This window comes from Kwoniella bestiolae, chromosome 8, assembly GCF_000512585.2.
Source record: "Kwoniella bestiolae CBS 10118 chromosome 8, complete sequence".
Lineage (NCBI taxonomy): Eukaryota > Fungi > Basidiomycota > Tremellomycetes > Tremellales > Cryptococcaceae > Kwoniella > Kwoniella bestiolae.
In genome coordinates, this window is record NC_089248.1 from 1231741 (window position 1) to 1257272 (window position 25532).

The window sequence follows — 25532 nt, forward strand, 5'->3', positions numbered from 1 at the left end:
ATGCGATGGGATGTAACGTGTTTGGTAATATACTGAACATCTTGGTATTCATCTTATGGTTCATTCACTGACTCGTTCATCTGAATCAGACATTGTGTATACACCTTGTTAATACTGACCTCGCTCATCGACTGAGTAAACAGTGGACATAGCATCATGGCGACATTGACTACAACCGAGAACAAACCGCTGATCGGCAAAGCTGGATCTCTACTGCTCATCGCTGGAGGCACCACAGTGCTAGGTAGCAAGTGAGTGGTTTCTTCCACCTTCTGTCCAAACGTCTATCGATACCCTGAGTTGAACTGATTATGGTGGGGATATTCACAGAGCAGTGCAAGTAAAGATGGAGGAACTAGCATCCCACGGTCCGACCCTGCTCAAATTCCTCTTACCCCTTCTCCTTCTCCCTCTACTGCTCTACACACGACTGGCTATACCCCTCCGATTCGCCTACAACTGCTTTATCAAGCCCTTCTTCGTACGATCCAAACATCTGATAAGCAACCAAGATGCGCACAAGGCCAAGCTCGAGGCGTTCTATTCAGGCCAAGCGGACCTGTACGATTCTACCAGATCTTCACTGCTGAAAGGGAGGGAAAACATGTTACAGTTGCTGGCGGCGCATTTGAAAGCTCAGCCCGAACCGTTATTGAGGAATAATCAGAGACAGAAGAAGATTTGGGTGGACCTCGGTGGTGGCACTGGCTGGAATATCGAGAAGATGTAGGTTCATCCCCTCTCATTTGTTGTGGTGCGTTGCTCACGTGACGGGAAACAGGGATGAATACCTCCCCTTGACGTATTTCGACTCAATCTACCTCATTGATCTGTGTGAACCATTACTGGAAGTGGCCAGAGCCAGAGTCAAAGCCAGAGGATGGAAGAATGTTCATGTCTTGTGTCAGGACGCTAGCAACTTCGTGTTGCCCGAGTGGGAAAGTGGGGAGATGGATCCTAGAGGTAGTTTACGGGCTGTCACTATGAGCTATTCGCTTTCTATGGTGAGTCAAATTTGCCTAGACAATCTTCAGTCATAGAATCGACTGTGCACATGGTCTGACATGGGACGAACATGGGCTCATGGGTAATTACCACTTGACAGATCCCACCATTCTACCAATTATTGGACAGATGCGACCAAGTCCTTGATCCTTCAAGGGGTTTGATGGGTGTAGTAGATTTCTACACCGCGAGGGATGGAGGTAACAAGGAACGGGTATGTATCTACAGCGTACAGTCGTACAGTCTCAATCTGTTTTCAGAGGTCCGATTAACCAGTCGATATGATTATCTAGGCAATCGGAACAGCCAGTAAACGAGTATCATGGTTCGCCAAGTGGTTCTGGGAATGTTGGTTCTCGCTCGATGGCGTCAACCTCCATGCTTCCAGGAGAGGTGAGTCGTTCGCATGGACTCCTACCGATTTTAGAACTGATATGTAACTGGTCAACTAATTCCAGATTACCTCGAATACAAGATGGGTACCATCAAGACGTATAATGCTCGAAACAACTTCCTCAATTCATGGTTCATTCAGATCCCCTAGTAAGTTTTCGAGATCGATTCAGTGCGATTCTTGCGGTGTGAGCACACAAATGACTGAGCCATGTCCTGGTACAGCTACGTGTTCCTCGGCTGCTCGAGACGACGAGATGCCTCCCTGACCCTCGAGTCATTCACCAAAGAAGCAGGTAACCAGAAAGGTCTTAATTCTGCTGGACTGAGAACGCCAATCTCTCCATTTGGAACTCCACCATTATCTTCCCCCGATACCTTTGGAATGCCGAGCCTGGATCTTGGGCCCAGTGCGATCAAATCAGATATCATGAGAGGTAAAGAAGGGGAGATAGTGATGCAGGAGACTTTGGTGGATGCTGGTGCACCGCTCAGTCCCTTTCATTATCATTTGAAAAAGGTCAGTCGTCCAATTTACTACTTATCTGTCCGAACGAAACTGACAGGAGAAAATGTATGATTTGAATAGGCTTGGAGGGTACCCTACCTCGAGGAGAAGGTGCACGAACAATTCAGAACACACATCTATGGTTGGGTAAGTCCAATCTGTTCCATTCCACATAGCTTGAAATTCAGCTAAATGATTTGTGCCACAGACATGGGAAGATCCCGCGGTAGACGTCAAAAAGCTCAACATCAACAAAGACGACCATATCCTGGCAATAACCAGTGCAGGCGACAATGTCCTGCATTATGCCCTTGCAGCTAGTCCAGCAAGGATCCACGCGGTAGACATGAACCCCTGTCAAGGTCATATCCTTGAGTTGAAACTCGCTGCGATCCAGGCGCTGGATTATAATGATTTTTGGTTATTGTTCGGTGAAGGGAGACATCCGGAGTTTAGGAAATTGTTGACTTCCAAATTATCGCCGTATCTCTCTTCGTAAGTTGCGCTTGTCTCCTCTTAAATCTTTTTTTGAGCCTGTACCATTCGGTTGGCATATACAGTACAGGGGAAAGAGAAAGGCTGATATGAGGATTTCAATTCAGCCACGCATACGCCTATTGGCTCGCACACGACACCCAGTTCGCAAGGAACTTCTATTTCCGAGGATACTCTGGCTGGGCCCTTCGTCTGGCGCAAATTGCATTCTTCCTTTCTGGCGTGAGAAAGGATGTCAAGAAGATATGTAAAGCTTCCACTGTAGCTGAGCAGGATCAGATCTGGGAGAAAAAGATCAGGCCGGTGTTTTTGGGTAGATGGATGGTCAAGTTGTTTTTGGGTAATCCGTGAGTTGTCTTGAGCATACTTCCATGATCAAGAGTAAGATGCTTACTGTAATTCTTGATTGGAATTATAGGATGTTCAACTGGCATGCGTTGGGTGTACCTCAGAACCAGATGAATTGTTTCTTGCAGGATGGTACGGTCGAAGATTATATCAAAGCCACTTTGGATCCTATCCCCAAGTTGACTACTTTGAAGGTTGGTTGGTCTTATCTCCTCCTCACTCAAGAGAGTTCGGGGAAAAGCAGGAGTACTACTGACTTGTGGTCATTCCATATAGGACGACAACTACTTCTTTCTCCTCTGTCTGAACGGCCGATACACCCGATCATCCTGTCCCTCATTCCTCAAGCCAGAAGGGTTCAGAGCTTTGAAGAATGGGAAAGCTACCAATGCCATCAAGTCGCACACCGATACCATCTTGAAGTGAGTGGTCACCTTCTCCTGTAAATCCCCTCTGTCCCATAAAGTGCGAGACTATCTCAATCTGACTGACCAATCTGTGTGAACAGCGTATTAAGAGGACTGCCCGATGGAAGTCTCACCAAAATCATCGTAATGGACTCGATGGACTGTGAGTAGCAATCTACCCTTTTCAATCACAGTTTCTCATCAAATACACCCAAGAGTTTGTACCAAAGACTGATGAAAGAGGCATGTAACAGGGTTCGACCCTATCGACCCCTCCGTCCCCTTACCCACGAGCACGATCAACGCCCCCGACACGCTCGATTCCACACCCGAAGCCTCGCTCGAGCACCTAAGATCAGAACTGGACTACGAGATCATCGAGATGCTTCGGGTCCTCTCGGTGGGAGGGCTGGCAATTTGGAGATCTGCTGCCAAGAGACCTTGGTATATCCAGCGATTCGAGCTCGCCGGGTTCAAGGTACAGCCTATTGATATTAGGGAGGATGGACGGGCTATAGATCGAGTGAATATGTATGCTTCTTGTGAGTGTAGTGTTTTTTTCCCTGATGTCTGGCTCGAGAAGGGGAGAGAATGGAAAAGCTGATTGATATGGTTTGGGTGATATAGTCTGGAAAGCTGAGAAAGTAGCGTAAGCTGGAGACATTGGACTGAGGGTAGGGTTGAAGGTCTACTTGGAGACAGGGAGTGATGACAGTATAAGATCAGTCGTAGCGGAAGGATGAAGAAGACAGTCGAAAACGGAGTTATACCAAAGTACGATGAGCATGAGCATATGCATGAATGAGAAGCCAGCAAGAGCATGAACACAACTACATTTATGAATTGGTATTTGGTATTCTGGGTGGGTGACATACGTAATCGCAAGCGAGTACAACATTATGAACCAAAACAAGAAAATTACAAGGTACACTGACCTATATCAAGTAAAAGATCCAAGAACAAGAACAAGAACAAACGAATAGACTGGTATCTGGATATTGTACTCTACACGTAACCATAGTGATAAAGACCAAAAGCCACTAACAAGACCAAGAAACTGATAGGCATGAGGAGTGGGTACCGTCCAATCTGCGACAGACGATCAACATCCGATGGCGAAGATGTGAGGAATCGTTGCCCACTGGAAGAGGAAGAGGCAGTACCGAAATCATCCAGAATATTTATATTTTCCTTTGAATCTTCATCCCCATTTCCATCATCCCTTTTATCCTCTGCAGAATCTCCTTTACCTTTCTTACTACACCACCACGAACTAGGTTTCATCCACTTAACACAGAACCATACCTCCCCCTGGATCTGATAGTATGTCCAAAATGCCCCGCGCAAGATCATTCCCATCGACTGAGCAACTACGTTGATCGAGTTATCCCTCCACACAATCAAATTAAGCAACGACGTCAAACCATCGTTCGATCGATCCAATCTGACAAGTTGATCCAGTTGTGATTGCTTTGCGAGGTTCTTCTCCAACATTTCTCTAGTCCAATGTCGAACGTGATCTTTCCGCTTGATCATCAATTCAATCTTGTAGATCAGATTCTCCAACTCATCCTTCGTACGTTGCTTCTCCTTTCCCATATCTTGCATACGGTCCTTGGCGAAGGAAATGACAAGTTCGGCTTGCTTGATTGGATCGACCCGTTCTGTACCTGTCGGATCGAGATATGTCCTCCTTGGTCGATGTCTCAGAGGATGATGCAAATTGGAATGGATAGGTGCCAACGAGGCGTTCAGTGATCCTTTACGGCGCGGGACAAGAGCACTTTGCGATCTTGGTTTTCGGTTGTTGACGGGACTGGTCCGTTGTCGATTAGCATGAGCATGAGCGAGATCGGATCCGCTATCATGGCTCGTGGTGAATGACCGCAAGGGAGGTAGAGTGTCACGATGCTCATCGTCTTCTGTGGGCTTAGGACGACCGATGTTACCGTATATAGCACGTAGGGGATCGATACCAGACCAATCGAGTTCTATATTAGCAGCGATAGACGCTTCGTCCCGCACAAAGTCGATTTGGAACAAGTATTGACGGATTGCATCGTCAACGCTTGAAATGTTGGCGTTGACGTTTTCCAGCTTCTGGCGAGCAGCATCGAGGTGTCTGGCAAAACACATTATAGTCAGCTTGAAAATTCAATCCACACTCCTGCAAGAAGTCCGCTTCAACCCATCTTGAAACTGTGCCAAAGCAAGAAGTTCAACCTCGAAGTAGCATAAGAGATCAACTCACCCAACTCGCTCCGCATAAATCTCACCCTCCAACTTCCTAATCCTCTCCCTAGCCTCAATTTCCAGTTGCGTCCTCCTATCGACTTCCGCCTGTCTTTCCCTAAAGGCAGACTCCCTCAACAAAGCAGCTTCCAGAGCCAAGAGTTCCTGCTCTCTTTCATCCTGTTTGACCTTCCCATTACTGTTCGTTGCGAGACTAGCTTCAGATCGTCGGTAAAGCTTATACGTATGATCATCGAACGACGACAACACCCTTTGACCCTTCAAGAACAATTTACGTAGATGAAATTCCTTGTCTTTGGAATATTCTTCATCTGTAAATTCCCCTGCTGCTCCACCGGGTGTGCCGTGTCTTCTGAACAGACCATTATTATCCCGGGTACGACCAAGGGAGGAATTGACGGTTGTCCGACTAGGTTTGTTTGACATTGGCGTATGATGATGATGATGATGATGATGATTGTAGGTATCGCCCATCACATGGGGGGAAGGAGCCGAGTCCGATCGATTGTGGTTGTATGTCCGGGGCTTCGTATCTTCGATATGCTGAGTTTCACCTTCATCTCTTGATGGACCATGATTACGCTGCTTCTTAGCTACATTTGACAATTTCTCGAATGGTTGTTTGAGGGCGTGTGTGAGTGATGTTGGTCCAACGGCACTCAGACTTTGATGAGTACGATGAGTGAGCTAAAACATCGTCAAATTGTCAGCGAGGCATGGACTAGGACTTGACAGAGCGGAAAGGACACAGGTACTCACTCGATGCTTAGAGGGCACACCAAGGTGTCCATTGGTCTCAATACTATTTGATCGAGTTAGAGGAACATTGTCATCCCCAATGATACCTTCCACATCCATTAGAGAAGCATTACTAGCCGTCTTGACTCCCATGCGATGTCGATGCGATTTCTTACTACTATCAGCGATGGAGCTTTGGTCGTCTTTCCTCGATCCTGGTCTCCCGTTATGTCCCGAGGTATCCGGCTGGGGAGAAAACGCTCTATCTTCGTCTTCGGTCAAAACCTCTACATCCGGATGCGACCTTCTAGGAGGGATGAAGTAGTTGACTTGTCCCTTTGCAGTCTTGTAATTGACAATATCATCCACCGAATATCCCCATCCCTTCTCATAGCGTCGTTTGTCATCGTGACCTTTCTTCTCCGTGGATTTTCTTAGGGACCCTAACGAGACCGATCGATTGCTTTCTACGGATTTCCGAGGGCCGTATCTGCTGGAGGAACCGACACTCATCGGACTGGTATGCATGTTTCCTCCAAAGTGGTTTGCTCGAGTCAGACTATGAGGCGAAGCATGATTGGTGAAACCAGATGTGTCGCTCTTGTTGGAATGCTGATAATCATGCTGCTGTTCTTGTTCCCAGCGTAGACGCGCTTCAGTCTGTTCTTCAGTCTTGATCCTCCACCTGATCACCGCAAGAGGATTCAGTTTGGGTGGATCGTCTACACCTTCGTAGACGTGGGAGTAGAATGCGCGTAATCTCGCTCCTTCCGTGTAGGCTAGTCGTTCGGCAGAGGGATGGGCGGCCACTTGGGTTAATGCACGAAATCGACGTTCTGTTCCAAGCCATGAAATCAGCTGTCTGGCACGGTGGCCATCATAATTACCATGACAAGATGGTGACATACCCTGAGCAAGCTCTTCATCCCTTCTTTCCTGCTCCAACCTCCTCCTCTCTACATCCCTTTCGTACTTTTCTCTCTCACGCGCTTTATCCTCTTCCTTCTGCTTATCGGTCCTATGATCCTTATGAAGTAGGTGGTGGTCATGTTTGTTTGGTGCTTCTGGCGCTTTCTTTTTGCCTATATGGAATATATTACTGAGACGACTTTTCTTCTCCTTCTCTTTCCCTTCCTTACTCGATTTGTCCGACACAGTGGGTGCTAGAGAAGGCAAGGCGGTCGAATCGTTCTCCGTAATAGCCGGAAGCCCATCACTGACATCGTCCAGTTCCTGTTCTGGACTTCCTTCATCCACCGACGGAACAGGTAAATGATGGGTAAAAGGTACATGGCCCCCTTGACCGTCCGACATCATTCCTGCCTTTGAGCTTGCTCTTCTCCTGTGCAAAGCCTGCATCTCGGGAGAAGGATGACTATCTATACTTTGTCTCTGGCGGGGTGATGAGCCCCATGTCGATCGCGTAGGAGGAGCGACAGTGCTCGCTACAGACATTGTCCTTTCCCTACCATGATTATCTGAGCTTGTAAGTGCAGGAGGTGCAGAGACGAGATACGGTGAGCGATGTGTCGGTTGTTCTGCGCCGGGAGAGGTGGGTCTGGTAGTTGGTGGGGAGAAGAAGACCGAGTTTGACCAGTCATTGAGGTTTGCAGGTCGACTGGCAGGTGCATGAGGTGAATTCATGAGTCGCAAGGCGGAAGATACGTCAGAGTCACTAAGGAGGTTACGCAGTTGCTCTGTATCACTCGACAAATTAGCGGAAGACTCCACAGTAAAATAATTCTGGACATATAGATCGGACCCACCTGGATTCAAAGCCATATCCTGGACACCTCCAATCCCCAAACCCAAACTAGCAGCTAAATCGCCCCGTTTCTTAGCGCTTTCCCTCTCTTTTCCTTTTGATATCTTGCTTCCCTCGGGGCTATTGCTCCTCTCTTTCAGCATCTCTAGACTCCTTCCTCTAGATATCTGGGATTTGCCATTCGGTGCAGGGATAGTCGATTCTATAAGTGGAGAGGATCTAGCGGTTGACATTCTACTTGATCTGGGGGAAGATCCATTCTGTATGCCGAAATAAGAGTCTGACTTGGAATTGGGTAATTGAGGGGTGATCTTGGGTGGAGAAGCGGTCGATCGATAAGATAACATCCTAGAGGGTGGTAGGGGTTCTTTCGACGATCGCTTCTTAGGTCTTTTGTATTCATCTTTTTCTTTCTCTTTTTCCTTTTCCTTCCTTCGTTTCAAATCTCGACTTGTCCCACTAGCATCGGAGTTCTGTCTTTCTCTCCCTGTTGGACCTAATAGACTTTTCGCTCTGGGTCTACTAGGTCCTGCTGTGGCATTTTCAGATTGATACGGTGTGTTCCCCCCTGTACCTGTACCAGTGTCTTTGGTTGACTGATCGGTAGTCGATTCATCTCCTTCACTATCACTGCTAGTCTCAAAACCACCTGTCACCCTTGACGCCCTCTTGCCATGGGCTATCATCGATCCTGATCGATGTCTAGAGCTGGAAGGTAAGGTTTCAGACCATACTCTCCTATCTTGAGATGATCTATTCTTCGGTAAGCCAGGTCTGGCTGACGTAGGGGAATCGGTCGGAAAAGGCTTCATGAATGAGCTCGAAGATGAGTTGGTAGACAGCAAAGGTGCGGATTTAGGTGGTGAGGGTATCGTCGAATTGTGCAAGGTGGAGGGATGAACCGGCTGATATGAATTACCATTCACCATATTTGCAGATCCAGGTCCAGTTCCAATAGGATGAGCAGGTTTCAGTGATGATTTGGATGAGCTTCGTGATGGAGATGGTTTGGAAGCAGGCAATTGAGCTTGATCTTCGAGATCGAAATGAACTGTTGAATTTCTGGATGATACTGAGTCTGAATGAGGTCTATTACGATGTATCGAGGTGGATGTGGAAGATCGATTGATCCCGTTGGATGATGATGTTGTTATAGATTCGCTATTGAGGGAGATGAGGGGAGGTGGAGGAGGTGCTCTCAAGCTTGAAGATGCCATGGCGGACGGTCTCGTTTCCGACGTTGACATGAGGGTGTTTGTTCCTGATTTAGCGGACTGAGCATCATCTTCTGAAATTGTGATAGGGGGGAGTATCGTGATGAGATGTGAAGTGGGTCGAGAATTGAACGGCGAGTTTGGTCGAGCAGGATGGGGGATGACCAAGCGTTGATGGATGATGAGAGATACACAGGTGAGTAGAGTGAAGTATTTGATTTAATATGGATGAGCACAGCTAGCTTTTGACAAATAAATGCATTTTGTTGTCAATGTCGTCAGCCTTATCAACGTGCTGTCTTGGTGAAAGGGGAGTTTCAACCACGTGGCTCAACTGCTGCGTATAATGCGTCACACACAACAGGTAATCCCTTTTCTTGTGGTTCCTAATCCCTAACACCTTATGGTGATACCCCTGAACCCGTCCTTTTGAGAATTCGTTATCGTTTCACTCGATTCCTTATTCTTTCTAATGAGGGGTCTCCACTTTGATCCTAAAATCGTAATGGGAATAACAAATGATCCTTAATCCTTACTTTACCCTGGTCGTGTGTTGATGATCCCGTGACTTTGTGCTCTGCTTACACCGGCCCGCCCACCGACCTGACCTGACCCCACAAAAGCCAACTTGCTCAACTTGCTTATGAGAGCAGAGGAATCTCCCTCCCAATCACTCACTCTCTGTGATAAATCCCGAAGTGCTACTTGCTACATCTGCTGGTACTGGTACAGTGATACGCCGAAGGGTTATTATGGGTCATACTCTTACTGGTAGATGCTGTCATATCGAAATCGACGCATAACCCCAAAATACAACCAGCACCATCTTACTGCTGTTATAACATCCATCCAACTTCTATCTTTGTGTGTATACATAGCTCCATACAATCCCAATACCACCAAAGGACCTTTGTCACCAACGCTTCCAGCTCATTATATTCCCCTCATTCCCTCATCACCGGATTTCGCCGCGGTTGCCAAGCTGAACCTTCGCAAAAAGTCAAGCTGGATACAACTACCAGGAATTAGGATTCGAGAGATCTATTGCACTCGCAGCAGATCTACCATCACGCTTAAGAGGGTATAAGACCACTAGCAATACATGGACATCCATCATCTGTAGACCCCTTTCTCGTCATCACAATCGTCTTAGTCCTTATCCGCCGCTCCAAAACTCCACCGATTCTCGGCCCGTCCGATTATTCAGCGCAGCTCGACCTCTCTCCACCAAGATGTCAAGACTCCTCAGAGGGTTCGGTACCCCCAAGCAAGGCAACAATAACACTTCCAATCCCACCTCAAACAACGCACCAACCCGTCCATCGCCTTCCTCCAATCCATCCACATACGGTACGACCGAACCGCCCGAGACTCCCGATCTGTCCATCGTAACCAGCCCAAACAATGTCAATAACAAAATCACCCCCACGCCCAAGATACTCACCACCAAGGAAGTAGAGAAGGAGCTGTTATTCGGATTAGAGAATTTCGGAAATACATGTTATTGCAACTCCGTCATTCAAGCTCTATACTCCTGCGAGGCATTCAAGAGGTTCGTGGAGTCTTATCCAGATTCTAAACCTCCTTTAATGCCTCTCGCTCCTGGTAAGAACGATATACCCCTATCACCCAAATTGAACGGCGGGGGACCGATTAGTCCGCAGTTATCCAGAGGTGGCGCGGGGAATCCATTTGACTCGCCGGGTCTCAATAATTCTACGTCCCCCAATCCGGGCAAAGAGAAGAGATCATGGACAAGTCTAGGTAGACGACCGACCAATTCCGGTTCAGGAGCCAATAATCATAACAACAATGGTGGGACAGGATCGTTACCTACCTTAGGAGCCATGCAACAACAGGCATTACAATCCCCAATCTTAGATGACCAATACGCAAATTGGGACGCGCCCGAACCTAACCCCAACCAATCTCCTCCAAGCGTATTTCAAACGATCCAAACGCTCTTCTACCACTTGACCAACGCCCCTCCACATAACCCATTACCCAAGAAAGAGAACAAAGACGCTAGTGCACAAACGGCCTCGCTCTTACCTGGTGCACCCGCTCAACCAGATGCTACACCAGCTGCCACCACGCCGGGAGCGCCAGGCGCCAATCCGAATGTTCCGCAGGGACCGCCGTTATTGGCATCTCTACCTCCGCCATCAGCAGCGAGGGGGGGCGGACCATGGCAAGCGGGCAAGTTGGGTAGAGGGGTAGTCACCCCTGAAGATCTGCTTAGAACAGTGAAGAGGGAGAACGAGATGTTCAGAGGGATGATGCAGCAGGACGCGCATGAGTTCTTGGGTTGGTTGTTGAATCAGATCGCGGAGGAGATAGAGATCATAGATAAGAATTTGAAGAAGGTCAATGGACAGGAACCGGTGAAAACTCCTGGGAAGACTTTTATTCAGAGTTTGTTTGAAGGGATTCTGACGAATGAGACGAGGTGTTTGAGTTGTGAGACTGTGAGTTCGAGCAGTTTCTACACTGTCCCCTCCTCTTTGTCCATGAACCGACACAACTCCATGTCATGGACAGTGGTGAGAGGAGTGGTAGCTGACCTCGGCGTTTCATTGACAGACCTCGTCCCGAGACGAGCTATTCTTGGATCTCTCAATCGATATAGAACAACATACATCCGTCACGCACTGTCTAAGACAATTCTCAGCTAGTGAGATGCTATGTCAGAAAAACAAATTCTACTGTGATTCATGTTGTGGACTGCAGGAGGCTGAAAAGAGGTGAGTGAAATCACTCTCATCTGATCTTCATTATCCCTTCCAATACTTGTAACTTCGTCATCGCACATCATCACCCAAGCCATTCATTGCTGATGTAAAACGTGTGGTGCAGAATGAAAATCAAGAAATTACCCAACATCCTCGCATTACATCTCAAACGATTCAAATACCAAGAAACGACAGGTAGATATGCGAAGTTATTCTACAGAGTACCCTTCCCTACTCAACTTAGATTACCTAATACCACGGATGATATGGAGAATCCTGATAGGCTGTATGAGCTGTTCTCTGTTGTGGTGCATATTGGAAAGTGAGCGGTGCTTCTTCATCGCATACCAAATATGTCTCCTGTGCCTTCCAATCATCTTGCTCTATCTTCCACGGAGATCGTTTTTGCCCAATTTGTTTGCAATTCTCGAGTTCTATGGAATATCACCCCGGACATATGCTGATGCTAATTGAACCGATTGCAGCGGTCCACACCACGGCCACTACGTCACGCTCGTCCGCTCCAAAGGCCGTTGGATAATGTGCGATGACGAGAACGTCGAGCCTATAAACGATGATGACCTATTTAGATATTTCGGTGATTATCCCTCCGGAGCGGGATACGTGCTGTTCTACCAAGCTGTAGATATGGACTTGGGAAGTCTGGGATTAAAGATTCCTGAGCCTGAGCCGGTGGTGGAACCTGAAGCCAAGATCGAACCTGTATCTACACCCAAGAAGGAAGCAGTCCCAAGTGCTTTCATCCAACCTCAACGCCAGCCTCAAGTCGCGGATGGAGGGTTTATCCAACCTCAACCCAAATCTACTCCGTTGGCCGAAGTGAAGGAACATCAATTAATAGATTTCTCAGATAATACAATCCCCGAAGATCCCTCTGTATCTACACCAACGAAGAAGAAACCCCCTCCTCCGCCACCTTCACGCAGAGCTTCTTCTAATATATCGCCTTCCCCCGCTACCTCTACCTCCACCCCCGACGCGGCACGGAGAGTATCCATGCCTGCTCCTGCTCCTGTTCCTGTGCGGGCACGGGGAGAATCTGTATCGTCCGTTAATGGGACTGGGACTGGGACTAGCCAGGACGTCACTCCCACTGCGACCCGACGGAACTCCAATGCCACTCCACCTGTCCCGCCTCCTTCCAGGGGATTGAGCAAGACGCAAGTGAACGGTTCAGCCACACCCACACCTACTTCGCCAAGTGTTAATGGCTCGACAACGTTTGGTGGACTGGGTGTGAACGTCCCTAATTCTTTACATGGTACCAACGCGGAGGGTGTACAAGGCGTTCCAGTAAATGGATCGATGTCCTCGTCGGTAATGTCGACAACTTCCAACTCAACAAATACCACTACCACAACTACGACGTCTTCTTCATTACCCAACGCCAACGCCAACGCGAACGCTCCAAGTCTAGCCAAACCCATCCCTTCATCGAACATATCACCTACTCAACCGCAAGTACAGCCCAGTTCGATATCTTCCTCCGTATCGTCCAATAACCTCGGCGGACTAGGTAGGAAAGTATCAACCACGGGACGGGACCGTACAGTCTCGGGCTCTTCTCAGGGGTCGTCTGCTCAGGGAGGAGGGTATGCAGGGGGAGGTAGTCTGGGGAGAAAGTTGAGTGGGATGTCTGGGAAGTTGGGGAGGAGCGGGTCGATGGCTTTTGGGAAGTTGGGGATTGGGAAGAAGGATAAAGATAAGGGTGATAAGATTGGGGAGTAGGCTTGGACTTACGTTGAATACGGGTGTGGTGATGTGTCTTCGGGGATGGGATGGGATAGGATGAGACGAAGAGTATAGTGGACGACGGACGATGGACGATCTTGATGCAGTGATGCATATCTACGGAAAAGCGGGATCAGCATGGAGGATGAGACGAACCAAAAAAAATGAAAGGAATAGGAATAGTTGTATCGACTTTCTTTCTTTTCTTTTCATTTCTTTACTCTGTTATTTTGATTGATTAGTATAGGATTAGGAAGTTACCTGGTAGATGTTATACCTACAGATATATATGGATGTTCAATCATGTCGACATTTATATGATGATTGCGATAAATTCACATGTACACCTGTGAACGCAGAACGATACTGCCAATGTGTTTTTGACTCTTCGACGTATGAAATCGTCGCCGGTCTGAAACAGTCAATGTCTAGACGTGATAGACACAAAGCGAGTCTTTGGCACTGTGTTCAATTCCATTTATACATGTTCGATTTGTGGTATACTCGTACTTTTCAGTTCAGCTGTTTTTCAAAGATCTATATATGGGAAAAAGAAGAAAAAAGAGAATGAGAAAAGAAATTATACATTGATTACAACTCTTCCACTTTTCGGACTTTACTTTCATACTTGGATTCGACATCGTCTCCAAGGGTTCTACTCTATACCTCGTGTCTCGTGTTTGACCTCACAGCTCCCATCAGTCTCATCTTTCCATGCCGGCTAACTTGACCTAAGTACATGACTCATAATCAAGGCGGGTTGACCTCCAACGCGTATATGAACTTGGCCAAATACATCAACCCCGCCGTAATCTCGTCTGCGGTCGGTCTGATAAGTTTCGGTGGAAGCATGAAACCGTACTACAAATCATCAAATGATGTAGTCAGCTTTCAACCGTTCGTCATTATTGGTACATCGATCACATGTAGACAATTGCGCGTATGACATCAGAGTGAAGAGTTGATATTTCTCAATCAAGTTGCTTCACTCACAGTTCCTGTATCTCTCAGTTCGGCAGAGTACGACCACCTAACATCTGTCACTCCGTACGTATAGTCAATCGCATCACCGGGTGCGCTGTGTAAGGTACAAATCAGGTTAGCTTGATCCACCTGTAATCCTTTAGTAGCTTGGGGTATAAGCATTCGAGGGATAGACTCAACCCACCGATAAGTCAGATCACACGCTTGTCCAGCTTCATACCCCTCCCCCTGCTTCGTTCTCATCGCTTTGGCAACTCCCAATCCAGCTTCCATCAACATCTCAGCGTCGGGTGGGAAATCGTCGCATGAGTGAGCGAAGGGAAACATGACTACGTCAAATCAAGAGAATAGTCAGCATTGACCTTTTAGGTTGAGGACCTGATTGACCTCATTGTCAATGGCTTTATGATTCTTCCCCTGATGGTATACCAGCAAGAACTCTATTGACCATGTTGACGAAAAAATCACTCACACAGTTGACCATACGAATGCAAATCCACAAACGCCCTTACCCTATTACCTCTCTCACCCGCACCAGCCAGATACTCAGACATAGCTTTAGTCTCGTAAGCCTCGAACGCTTCTCTTCCTCCATACCCTTCTGAGCAGGCAGTGGACTTGGAGTGTTGCCATTTGTATCCCCAATTGGCATTGAGGTCGATTCCTATTTGGAAACGAGAAGATAATCAGCGAATGAAACATATATGGTCGCCCTCGATATGTGAGAAAATCAGGATGAAGGAACGCTTTGAACGTGGGAAACAAGATCACTCAGGACGACGATATTCTCGACACTTAGAGTATACACCATCGTTTTAGTGATCGAAAGTGCGAACCCACCTAGACAACTCCCTTTCCCACCTACATCCTGCCTATTTTTCCTCCACATCCTACTCTTATCTCTACTATAAGCATACCCATCAGGATTGATCTGCGGCACCACGGTGAATCTGAACGACCTCAACAAGATCGCAGAATCGGATTTGGGATCTTCGGTAGCTCGTAGTAGGAGGTGATGTAGAAAGTATAGCGCTGAGGATGGGCCTACCCACTATACATGGTCAACGTTGGACATCAGTATGACGATCCCTTGTAATGCTATGCAGGTCATGGGGACAAGACTGTTGGTAACATAGCGATTGATGTGCAAACCAGATTGATATTAGTTGAGTGGAAGACAGCCAGACTCACCTCCCTACCATGTTGTCCAGCAATAACAACAAATTCCAATTCGACACCTTCCAACCCCTCTTCCTCTCTCCCCGCTCTACTTCTCCCACTTCCAGATCTCGACAAGGAAGCCGTGGGATATCCAGGATCCTGATCCAACGGCGTATGAATCTTCGCACTCCATCCTCTGATAGTCTCGTTCTCCCACGTTCGTCCAATATCCACCTGTCGAATATCGATCCCACTCCCGTTCAAATGGGTATCGTTAAATGTTGAAATGAGGGTATCACCGAATTTGTACATCTCATTCAGGGGGTGGAACTTGTCGTGGAATGGCGTATCGATTGTGGTGAGGTTATATGGGTCTATTCGGGGGGATGGAATCTTGGGCTTGGGCTTGGGTTTGGATTTTCGGTTTTTACCTTTCTTTTTCTTTTTCTTGAGCAAGTCCCCTGCTTCGTCTTCCCCGTCTTCTGACAGGTTTGTTTCTGATGATGGTATTTGTGGATCGATGGCATCATTTGACAGGTCGACGAGTGATTGCAAGTCATCTATGAACGGTTGGAATGCCTCCTGGGGGATATACCCATATAATACTTCCAATTCTCTCGAGTTGAGGCGAATATCAATGGATCGTTGAGTGGTGTGCCATACGTCCAGGTCGAGTAACTATACGGTATATAACGTCAGCACCAATTCTCATCAGTTATCATCCTTAGTATACTATCGGATTCGACCAGGTCTCATATGAGAAGAGACGATAAGCCGAGAAGCGATAACCCACCTCAACAACATGCATCACCTCTTTCCTTTTCTCATGACTCAACCCACTCCAATCTATCCTCCATACCTTTTCATCATCGTATCTCTCCACTCCCACTTTATCTTCTGCGAGTTTATTGGACGATACGTCAAAAGGCACTTGATCAGTTGTCGAAGCGAGGGAAGGTACGACGAGCAGGGATAAAAGGAGGGTCAAGGTTGGAGCGAACGCTCTCATCGTGGTGAGTCTCTCCTTCTGTAGATTCGGGGTGATTGTAGTACAGGATGGGAGTTGTTCGTGATAGCTTGAGCTGTATATGGAATATGGATGAACACTACTAGTCATCTCATCTGTGAGATACAAAGTAACCAAGACGTAACATCGCACCAATCCCAAACTCGGTAAAAAGCGGTCATCTCCGCCCCCTCACTCATAAAGTGGTCGTGTGACTGGGTTGTATACGTACTTCAAAAGATACTTCATGAATGGGCATAAAAATTTGTTAACTATATACAACAACAGCTTATCAACAATGTCATATCAATGAGGGATCCCCGTATAGTAGGAACAATAAGAAGGAAGAAGAAGTGATGACAACGATATAGCGATATATCCCTTCAAGAGAGGGAGAAGAGGAGAAAAGGAGATTAAATTATCGCAAGGTATCTGTACTGGCGTATTTAGCGAAGACCAGAAGAAGGAAAGAAATCATGAATGTAAATCATACAACAACTGAAGAAATAGATCAAAAGGTGTCAGAACCAGATGACGAATAACGTATAACTTATAAATTGGATAGTCCTCCTCATCTGGACTCCACATCAAGTCAAGGCTCAGGAGAAGCTCTGTCCTTCCCATCCCTCACTCTCTTATCTTTCAACCTCCTCAACGTATACTTATGAGTAAGCACATGATCCAGTACTCTCTCGTTGTCGATTCCAAGTTCGAGCGGCGCGATATCTTCAACTTTGAAGGTCTTGAGCCTATCGGCAGGGAGGGCTTTCTTCTGGTCGACGCTACTCGAGTGGGGTTATGAATCAGCTACCTCACTTTGATCTATCGTTCATATGGTGTTTACCAACAACGTAGCAATTGTAAGGAAGAAGAGAAGGGAGGAGAACGAACAAACAAACTCACAAGCACAATTTACACCTTACCCTCCCACCACTCCGCTGCGTAGTAATCCCTATATTCTTCCTAACCCATTCTCTCGAAACAGGTTTGAAGGAAGGAGCAGGTCTATCAGACGCCACGGAAGGAGCTCTCGAAGTAGATATGGTAACTTCCAATCCCGGTGTTCCTTCGTCTGTACCATACCAAAACCAAAATCGAAGTCACATATCAGCATATGAGCTCTCGATATCCACCTGATAAAAGCTCAGGACAAAACGATAGCTCACCTTCACTATCCACAACCATCTTCCTCTTCTTGACGGGTCGTTGCACACTGGCCGACACGCTGGGTGTAGATTGAGTTTGAGATTGCGATTCGTCCTCCTCTTCGTTGGGTAGGAACAAAGGCGTTCCGGCAACTCTCGTGGGAGGTACTGAAGGCGTAGCTTGTGATGATTGAGCGGCGGGCTTGACGAGTGGAGCTGGTGAAGGGGAGTGAGAGTTCTTGGGGTTTGGTGTGAAGAGTGAAGAACCGGGTCGTTTCTTTGGAATGGTAGAGGTTGAGCTTGGGCCAGGACCAGAAACGATTTGAATGTCATCCTGTTGAAGCGGAAATCACCCAACCCATCAGCTACGTATGCTTTGGCTTGTACAACAACGATTCAACTCACATCGTCCTTAGCAGTCGTACTATTCTTGCTCTTGAAAGTATTCAATTCCTGTAGCCGATACAATCTCGTCAATAACCCCCTCCTAGACATTGGTATACACGCAAATTCAAGAGAATGGTGGACTCGAGGAAGTCACTCACACCCTGCAACTTCTTAACCTCTTCTCTCGCATTATCCCTCTCCTCCTTTACACTCTTCAAGACCTTATCAGGCTCCAAATACTCCTCCCTCTGCTTATACTGGTTCTCCATAGCGACTCGCATGTCAGTCTCAGCTCTATCCACATTATCCTGCTCGTTCTCCAAATCTCCCTTCAATCCCTCTACCTCCTTCTCCAACCCTTCAATAGTTTGGGTCAACTCTTCAATCTTCCTATTAGCCTTTTCCACCTGCGCGGCCAATTTCGCACTTTCATCAGTCTTTCCATCGATCGCATCCTCCGCTCGCAATTCGTCGATCGTCGATTGATAAGTCGTTACCGTCTTTGTGAAATGTTCTTCCTTCGCCTTCAACTCTTTCTCCACCTCTCCTAGTTTAGCTTCGGCCTCTTCCTTCAATTGTTTGGCTTCCTGCAGATCGACACCTAGCTTGGCATACGCTCTACCAACGTCACTCATTTTCCTACCACTATCCTCATAATTCTTTTGAATCTCTTCACATTGCTTGGTCTTGGCAGCTAACGCATTCTGACTTTCCACCAACTTCTCTAACACTGCATTATACTTCTCTTCACCTTCTCTCACCGATTTCTCACTCGCAGACAATTTACCTCTAGTCTCCTCGAGGGTCTTGGTAGTATCATCAAGTTGAGTAGTCTTAGCGAGCAGAGCATTCAAATTTGCTTGAAGGTTATTTCGTAAGACAGTAATCGTCTCCTCCAACTTCTTCATCTTCTCCTCATTATCAGCTTGACCCGTACCTTGTGGGAGAGTTTTCGATCTCAGATCCTCGAAGACAACATGCATCCTCTTTTGGAACAAATCAGCTTTCGCTTGAGGCTTCATCCCTTCCTCAAACGGATCGACGTGCTTCCCCATCAGGACTTGAATGGTATTTCCCCAAGAGATCAATTTGTTGAAAGCGATCTTCCATTCTTCCGTCTCTCCTTCCGAAGATGAAGGAGCCGATTTCGCAGCGGCAGCCAGGTCGACCCTCATTGATTCAACTTGACCCTGTAATCTCTTCATCTTCTCCTTTCGCTCCTTCTCGTTGTTGATGATAGTCTCCGCCAACTTGGACATGTCCGTGACGAAGGAATTTGCTCGATCCACCAAAGCTCGCTTGGAGGGTTCGGCATTGATCGATGTACTCGAATGATCTGAAAGGGTGTCTTCGGTTGATCGACCTAGTTTACTTTGCAGATTCTCACCCCAATGTATGATCTTCCCAAGTACTACCGTCGTTTGCTCATGTTGGTCTCGAACGTTCTTCTCCGAAGCAGAAACCTTTTCTTTCTCATCTTCAAGCTCTTTGACCCTCTTCTCCAACTTCTGAACTTTGACATCGGTACTTTGAGCCAACTTTGACCTGATGTCCTTCTCTATCTCTCTAGGATCCAGTCCCGAACGTGCTTTAAACAATGTCATCTCCTTATTATACTTCTCTTCCAATTCCGTAAACTTCGCATTGTTTGCTTTAAGGAGGGATCGCAATTTAGCAGCTTCGGAAGCTGGGTCCGCAGGAGATTTAGGCGAAAGTTGCGAAGTCGGGTGGGCCGCACCGAAGATAGGTTGCTTGGCTTTATCGAGAGCTTCCGCTAACTCCTTCTTCAGGTTATTCATTGTGATATTATGCGATGTATTGAGATGCGCTAACTTCCTTTGATGCTCCGCCTCTATAGATCGTATATTCCCACTCTGAACATTCACTTGATTAGTCAACTGGATTATCTTAGCTGAATCTGTCGCTTTTCCCCTTTTCATTTCCTCTACTCGTTGAGCAAGCTGATTGTTGAGCTCTTGAGCCTTATTCCTCACGTCAATCTCGTTCTGCAATTGGTGATTCTTCTCAATCAGGTCGGATCTAGCTTTACTTTCACTTTCCGTCAGACGAAGAACTGATTGTTGTGATAAGTGAAGTTTATTCTGCTCTTCTATAACTTGAGCTCGAAGTTGATTGATGATGGTATCAGAATCCCCATGGGATTTGATGTTATTGACAGTAGCGCCCATCTTGAGGAAAGCGTTGTTCGACACAGTCCTCAATTGTTCCCTGAAGTATATGACACATTGTCAGCGAGCTGTTGCAATTTATAGAAGGTCACAATAGACGGGGTACGTACCATGCCTGCCCGAATAGCTGCTCGACCCCCTGTATACCAGCGTTGAATTCTTGCTGTAGGACTTGTACCTCGGGGGCCATATCGGTAGGGAAATTTGGGATTCTGGGGCTTTGCAAGGGAGTAGCATTACCGCCACCACCACTGGCATTTCTGGGTAATCCGCTCTGCCTACTGCTGGGTCTAGCTTGGTTTTGTAGGTTAGCGATAGATTGTTGTATCTGAGCGGGATTGTCCTGAGGGATATATGTGTATCCGCTAGTCGCGACGAACGGCGTGGGACGGGATGGCCCAGCTTGTTGATTCGCCGATTGAGGAATGTGATGAGAGGGAGGATTGACTGTATTTCTCATCTGTTGTTGCTGTTGTTGAGCATGCTGATTCTTGGGATTCGAAGCGTTGGCGTTGACTGCGTTATACACGTTGCCAGCTAAAGCGATGAGAGCTTTAGGTTCTCTGATGATCTTGTCCAAATCTTGTATGGAGAGATAAGAGGCGTATCGACTGATGATTTCCAACGTGGATATCTCATGAGCCGTACCATCTCCCAACGGAACGATATGTTTCCTAGTTGCGTATTCCGGTGTGAGCTTGATGTTGGCAGTTTGGTTATCTTTGATGGATACACTATAGATATTGTGGGTTGCGGTTGTGGATTTCGGAAGTGGTAGAGTCGTGGAGCTTACGCCTGTAGTGGGATTTGCAAAAGATTGATTGGGTGACGAGACGTTTCGGTGTAAATTGGTCGGATAAGCTTGAACCCCATTTTGGGCCGTTCCGGAGCTCACGGCACGTCGAAGAGAGGGTTGAGCAGTATTGGCGGGTAAGTCTGTTTGAGGCAGAGCGGGAGATTGTTCTTGTGGGGTATTACTGCCAAAATGGGAGAGATGATTGGCAGGTTGTTGGGGCAGAATTGATTGCATGTTGATGTTGGTGGAGGAAGGTTGGGTTTGAACGGGAAGAGGATTGGGTACGGTAGATGCAGGGGGAGTATCGGGTGAGAGTAAGATAGCACTGGGCAATCGCTTGGATGTCAGACCACCTCATTGATCACAGGGAACTTGAGAATGATATGTTCTTGACCCTGATGTCACATGGAAAGGACTCGAAAGAAGGAAGACAACTCACAAAGCAGAATCCTGTCCTGGTGTAGCTTGGACTTGCGGCAATTGTGTCTGAGCACTCATATTGTCCTCTGCTAAGGTCTGATTGGTTTGAGCTGGGTTGGCTACCTCACTGTCGGTTTGAGACAGCTCAGTGAGATCGTTGTTGGTCACAGGTGGAGCATGAAGGACATGTACAGCAGATGATGATGAGGTGGTATTCACAGAGTTTGAGTTATTGTCGGTGACCCAGTTTGGCATGATATGGTTTGTTGGTCGTTATGAGAGGTAGAAGACTGTGGACATTGAGGTATCGTATGTCACTCAAGAAAGAGTGATGATGAGATGAAGGAATGATGGGGGAAGAAAGGGAGAATGAGAGGAAGAGAAAGGAGAACAAAGAAGGAAGGAAGGAAAGGATGATCAAGTTGATATAGTTGATTTATTGCGAGGTTGATTTATTTGTGTATACAGTATTGCTTTCCCACGGTGACAATTGCGATTCTGACGCGGGTAGGTGATAGGTGCAGGTTGTCGTAAATTATCGTAATTCCATGTTTTCATGTTGCTGCTGAAAAAGAATAGATGGATGTACAGATCGTCACCAACACGACATTGCATTGATATATAGATCATCGTCATCAGAGCCAGAACACAGCACGTACCAAGGACCAGAACCATGTTCAAGATATAGCCAGTCGTATTTCTCAAATAGCATTCATCACTGAACCCATCACTTTCGGACATTGTGTCCACGCGAAAATACCATACTCGTACCATGTCATTCGTCTTCCCCTCTTGGTCCACGGCGTTCTCGCCTGCGTTTCATGAAGATGCAAAAGCGATGTTGGAGGGGGCGTTGAACAAAGTATGTCATCAATCGCTCGTATCTCAAGCTGAGGACATGTTCTGATGATTATTCCGTTGTTAGGGTAATAAACCGCCTGTGATTCAAGGTAGGATCGAGGTAGTAGAACTGAGTATGGGTAAAGAGGTCAGCTCAACCATCATTTTCGAAAGGAAGTTCAAGCTGACTTGGATGTCCTGGGTATGGTAGCCTCCGACGCTCACTTTATTAGAAATTGGAGACTTATCACTAGATCGATTCAGAGGTATATTACGCTTAGGATACTCAGGAGACGCATGGTTGGAAGTACGCTGTCGAGTGCAGGCGAACCCCCTCTCGCATAATCCCAACTTATCATCTTCATCGACATTACCCCTCTCCACACCTTTACTGGCATCCCAGCCACTGTTGGTACCTATGACATTACGATTATCCAAATTACATCTCCGGGCAATCCTGATCCTGGTAGTTTCAGCTTCAAAGGGAATAACACTGGTCTTCAAGAATGATCCGCTGCAAAATGTCGATGTATCTTCCACCTTCGATTCAGTCGAGGTCATCAGGGGGTACCTCCAACAAGAGATTGAAGGTCAACTCAGAGAGATGTTCAGAGAAGATCTCCCAGGGATCATACATCGTCTAAGTCAGAGATGGTTCCACGGTACAGGCGTAGGAGGAAAGGTCGAAACTCCCTACAAAGACGTCGGTCCAGAAGTGATCCCGGAAGAAGAACGAGAGGAGAGCGATGATGGTGTAGACGAGACGAATCCATATGGCGAATCTTCCCAGATTTTCCCACCTCATATACCGAACCAAGAAAAATTCTCTACTCCCAGACGATCATCTCTCCAAGCGCACTCACGTTCCCTGAGACACAGACGATCCAGTACCAGTGCTTCCGTATCGGAATCACCGACGAGCTATACAGTATTCCCCGATATTGAAGATTACGATCCCACCTATGGACTTAGACCTGAGGGGGTACCGACTCATAGTGGGTATGAGGCGTTTGGTAGATTATGGGAAAAATCTAGAGAAGGAGGGAATAGGGGATTGGGATCTCTCATGTCTATGTCAATACAGAATCAGGAACATGATGGTGATTTACCGGACTATCTGAGCGATACGTTTGATGAGGAAGATGACGAGGAGGAAGAAGTGAGGTCGTTCGATATGGTCGAAATGGACGATGTGTTGAGGTCGATACCCTCCTCATCCAACAGGAAACATAGAAGACAGTCGTCCCTTGTCTCAGCGATGGGGTCGAGGTACGGTGCAGACGAGAAGAATCAAATCGAGTGGGAAACTTTCCCTGCGGTCGGTGGAGGGGTGATTACTAGGCCGAGAGTGTATCATTCACAATCGCAGATCAGAGCGCCCTCAGAAGCTGGTGGGAATGGTGGGGCGATGCCTAGTCCTGCGGGCACTGCTACGGGTGGGAGTGTGACTGCTAGAGCTAGCTCGGTTGGAGGTGCATCTTCGACTGTGGGGGTGAGTCTGCACTACCCAGCGAGTGATCGATCGATTGTTCAATTATCTATGTCATTGATGCTGATAATCGTTGTGTTCGTTCATCAGAGTCTGCGAATGCGTCCATTCACACCTTCAACACCAGGCATAGGCCTTCGTTCGCCCCCTCCCACTTATGCTGGACCATCAAGCCTCCGCCGAATGGTCACATCCCGTTCGGATGTATTCCTCTCATCTGCCGCACAAGGGCATTACAGCGGTATACCTCGGTCAGAGACATTCTCAGCTATACCCCGACAATCAATCTCCGCCAGTAGAAGACAAACAGGAACCGGTGGATCTTCATCAGCAGCCAGAACATCAGGTTCATCGTGGGATACTATAGGAAATGGGAATGGGAATTCCTCGAACTCTACAAATCCCACATCGACATTACCATCTAGTAAACCCCTATCTATCTCATCCAAACAACGACAACGTTACCCCTCCATGTCCATTACAGGCACATCACCAGGAAACGGTTCCTTCCCTCCTCGTAATATCGGTCCGAATGGGATCACCCTCCCACTCAACAACTCTGTAAGCCAACTGGCTACTCTGTCGCATTCTGCACATACACTCTCGCCCTACGCTAGGGGACATGAACATATTGCTGTGAGGTCTTTCCCGCATTTGGGAAGATCAAATACGGGTCTGGGGATAGCTTCGTCTGCGGGACTGGGCATAGCTGATGGTGGGGCAGGAGGGCTGACTCCCATTGGGGCAGTGGGATTGGGAGGGTCGAACGATGGGAGCGGGGTGGGGGTGATGAAGGCTAGGAGAAAGAGGATACATCGTTTGAACACTTCGAAGGCCATTGAGCCTGCTGTCAATTCGGGTTCAAAATTGGCTCAAGAAGCGGCGAGAAGATCGAGTCTTAATTCGAATGATTCGGGAGGAGGGACTGGATCAGGAGACATAGATGAGATTGATAATTATGTTAATCCCCAACACGCGACACAGTCGAAGAGATCAAGTTATCCGCAAGCGGGTGTACCGGAGAAAAGACCGAATATGAGGAGGAATCCAGATTCGAGGACTTCTTATGGATTTCCACAAGCGTAGTACACGGCAGAATAGGAGAGGTAACGACTGGTTGATGTGCGTACATACGAGGATATGGGATTTTGATGTGGATTAGAATGAATGGATGGATCTGTTGTATATTCCTTTGACATATTATGTATTATGACAGTGCCTTTTGAGGGGATGGGTCGTTGGGAATGGCGCATTCTTATCTGTAGTATATATTTAGAGCAAGATGAGGTAACCAACCAATATCAGGCATCTCAACTCTCAGACGCGTCTCTGCGGTGCTCTGTAAAATCAGAAGGTGAATGGGTTTTGTATCGCACGAATGATGAGAAAACCTGTCCTGAGCGGCTCTATCTTTCTTGTGTGTCGAGTATTCCAATCCAATTCAATCTTGTCTTGGTCGGACTGCAGGACAGTATGCTCAGCTTCACTGCAATTAACGTTTTGGC

General features: G+C 47.2%; 6 protein-coding genes across 6 annotated transcripts; 3 read left to right on the forward strand and 3 right to left on the reverse strand.

The window, feature by feature from the left end:
• Nucleotides 1-156: 156 nt before the first annotated feature.
• Nucleotides 157-3809, forward strand: I302_109048 (uncharacterized protein; the record flags this gene model as incomplete). Its single annotated transcript, XM_019194776.1, has 15 exons — nucleotides 157-251; nucleotides 331-726; nucleotides 782-1004; nucleotides 1106-1219; nucleotides 1299-1398; nucleotides 1464-1548; nucleotides 1624-1918; nucleotides 1988-2053; nucleotides 2115-2401; nucleotides 2509-2748; nucleotides 2820-2943; nucleotides 3026-3171; nucleotides 3258-3319; nucleotides 3411-3698; nucleotides 3784-3809. The coding sequence occupies 15 exons, from the start codon at nucleotides 157-159 to the stop codon at nucleotides 3807-3809; spliced, it is 2547 nt and encodes an 848-aa protein (XP_019043612.1).
• Nucleotides 3810-4161: 352 nt separating this feature from the next.
• On the reverse strand, nucleotides 4162-9129 carry I302_109049 (uncharacterized protein; the record flags this gene model as incomplete). Its single annotated transcript, XM_065870788.1, has 5 exons — nucleotides 4162-5278; nucleotides 5408-6096; nucleotides 6169-6983; nucleotides 7056-7844; nucleotides 7914-9129. The coding sequence occupies 5 exons, from the start codon at nucleotides 9127-9129 to the stop codon at nucleotides 4162-4164; spliced, it is 4626 nt and encodes a 1541-aa protein (XP_065726860.1).
• A 1229-nt stretch (nucleotides 9130-10358) lies between these two features.
• I302_109050 (uncharacterized protein) lies at nucleotides 10359-13607 on the forward strand (the record flags this gene model as incomplete). The annotated part of the gene is made up of 4 exons (XM_019194778.1): nucleotides 10359-11594; nucleotides 11710-11870; nucleotides 11983-12180; nucleotides 12344-13607. The coding sequence occupies 4 exons, from the start codon at nucleotides 10359-10361 to the stop codon at nucleotides 13605-13607; spliced, it is 2859 nt and encodes a 952-aa protein (XP_019043614.1).
• A 753-nt stretch (nucleotides 13608-14360) lies between these two features.
• I302_109051 (uncharacterized protein) lies at nucleotides 14361-16764 on the reverse strand (the record flags this gene model as incomplete). The annotated part of the gene is made up of 7 exons (XM_019194779.1): nucleotides 14361-14471; nucleotides 14604-14688; nucleotides 14779-14923; nucleotides 15067-15258; nucleotides 15435-15645; nucleotides 15786-16433; nucleotides 16549-16764. 7 exons carry the CDS (start codon nucleotides 16762-16764, stop codon nucleotides 14361-14363), a joined length of 1608 nt encoding a protein of 535 aa, XP_019043615.1.
• Nucleotides 16765-17353: 589 nt separating this feature from the next.
• Nucleotides 17354-21953, reverse strand: I302_109052 (uncharacterized protein; the record flags this gene model as incomplete). The annotated part of the gene is made up of 7 exons (XM_019194780.1): nucleotides 17354-17543; nucleotides 17665-17833; nucleotides 17928-18240; nucleotides 18312-18359; nucleotides 18452-20522; nucleotides 20593-21603; nucleotides 21718-21953. 7 exons carry the CDS (start codon nucleotides 21951-21953, stop codon nucleotides 17354-17356), a joined length of 4038 nt encoding a protein of 1345 aa, XP_019043616.1.
• A 517-nt stretch (nucleotides 21954-22470) lies between these two features.
• Nucleotides 22471-25113, forward strand: I302_109053 (uncharacterized protein; the record flags this gene model as incomplete). Its single annotated transcript, XM_019194781.1, has 4 exons — nucleotides 22471-22560; nucleotides 22624-22686; nucleotides 22750-24030; nucleotides 24118-25113. The coding sequence occupies 4 exons, from the start codon at nucleotides 22471-22473 to the stop codon at nucleotides 25111-25113; spliced, it is 2430 nt and encodes an 809-aa protein (XP_019043617.1).
• Nucleotides 25114-25532: the final 419 nt, after the last annotated feature.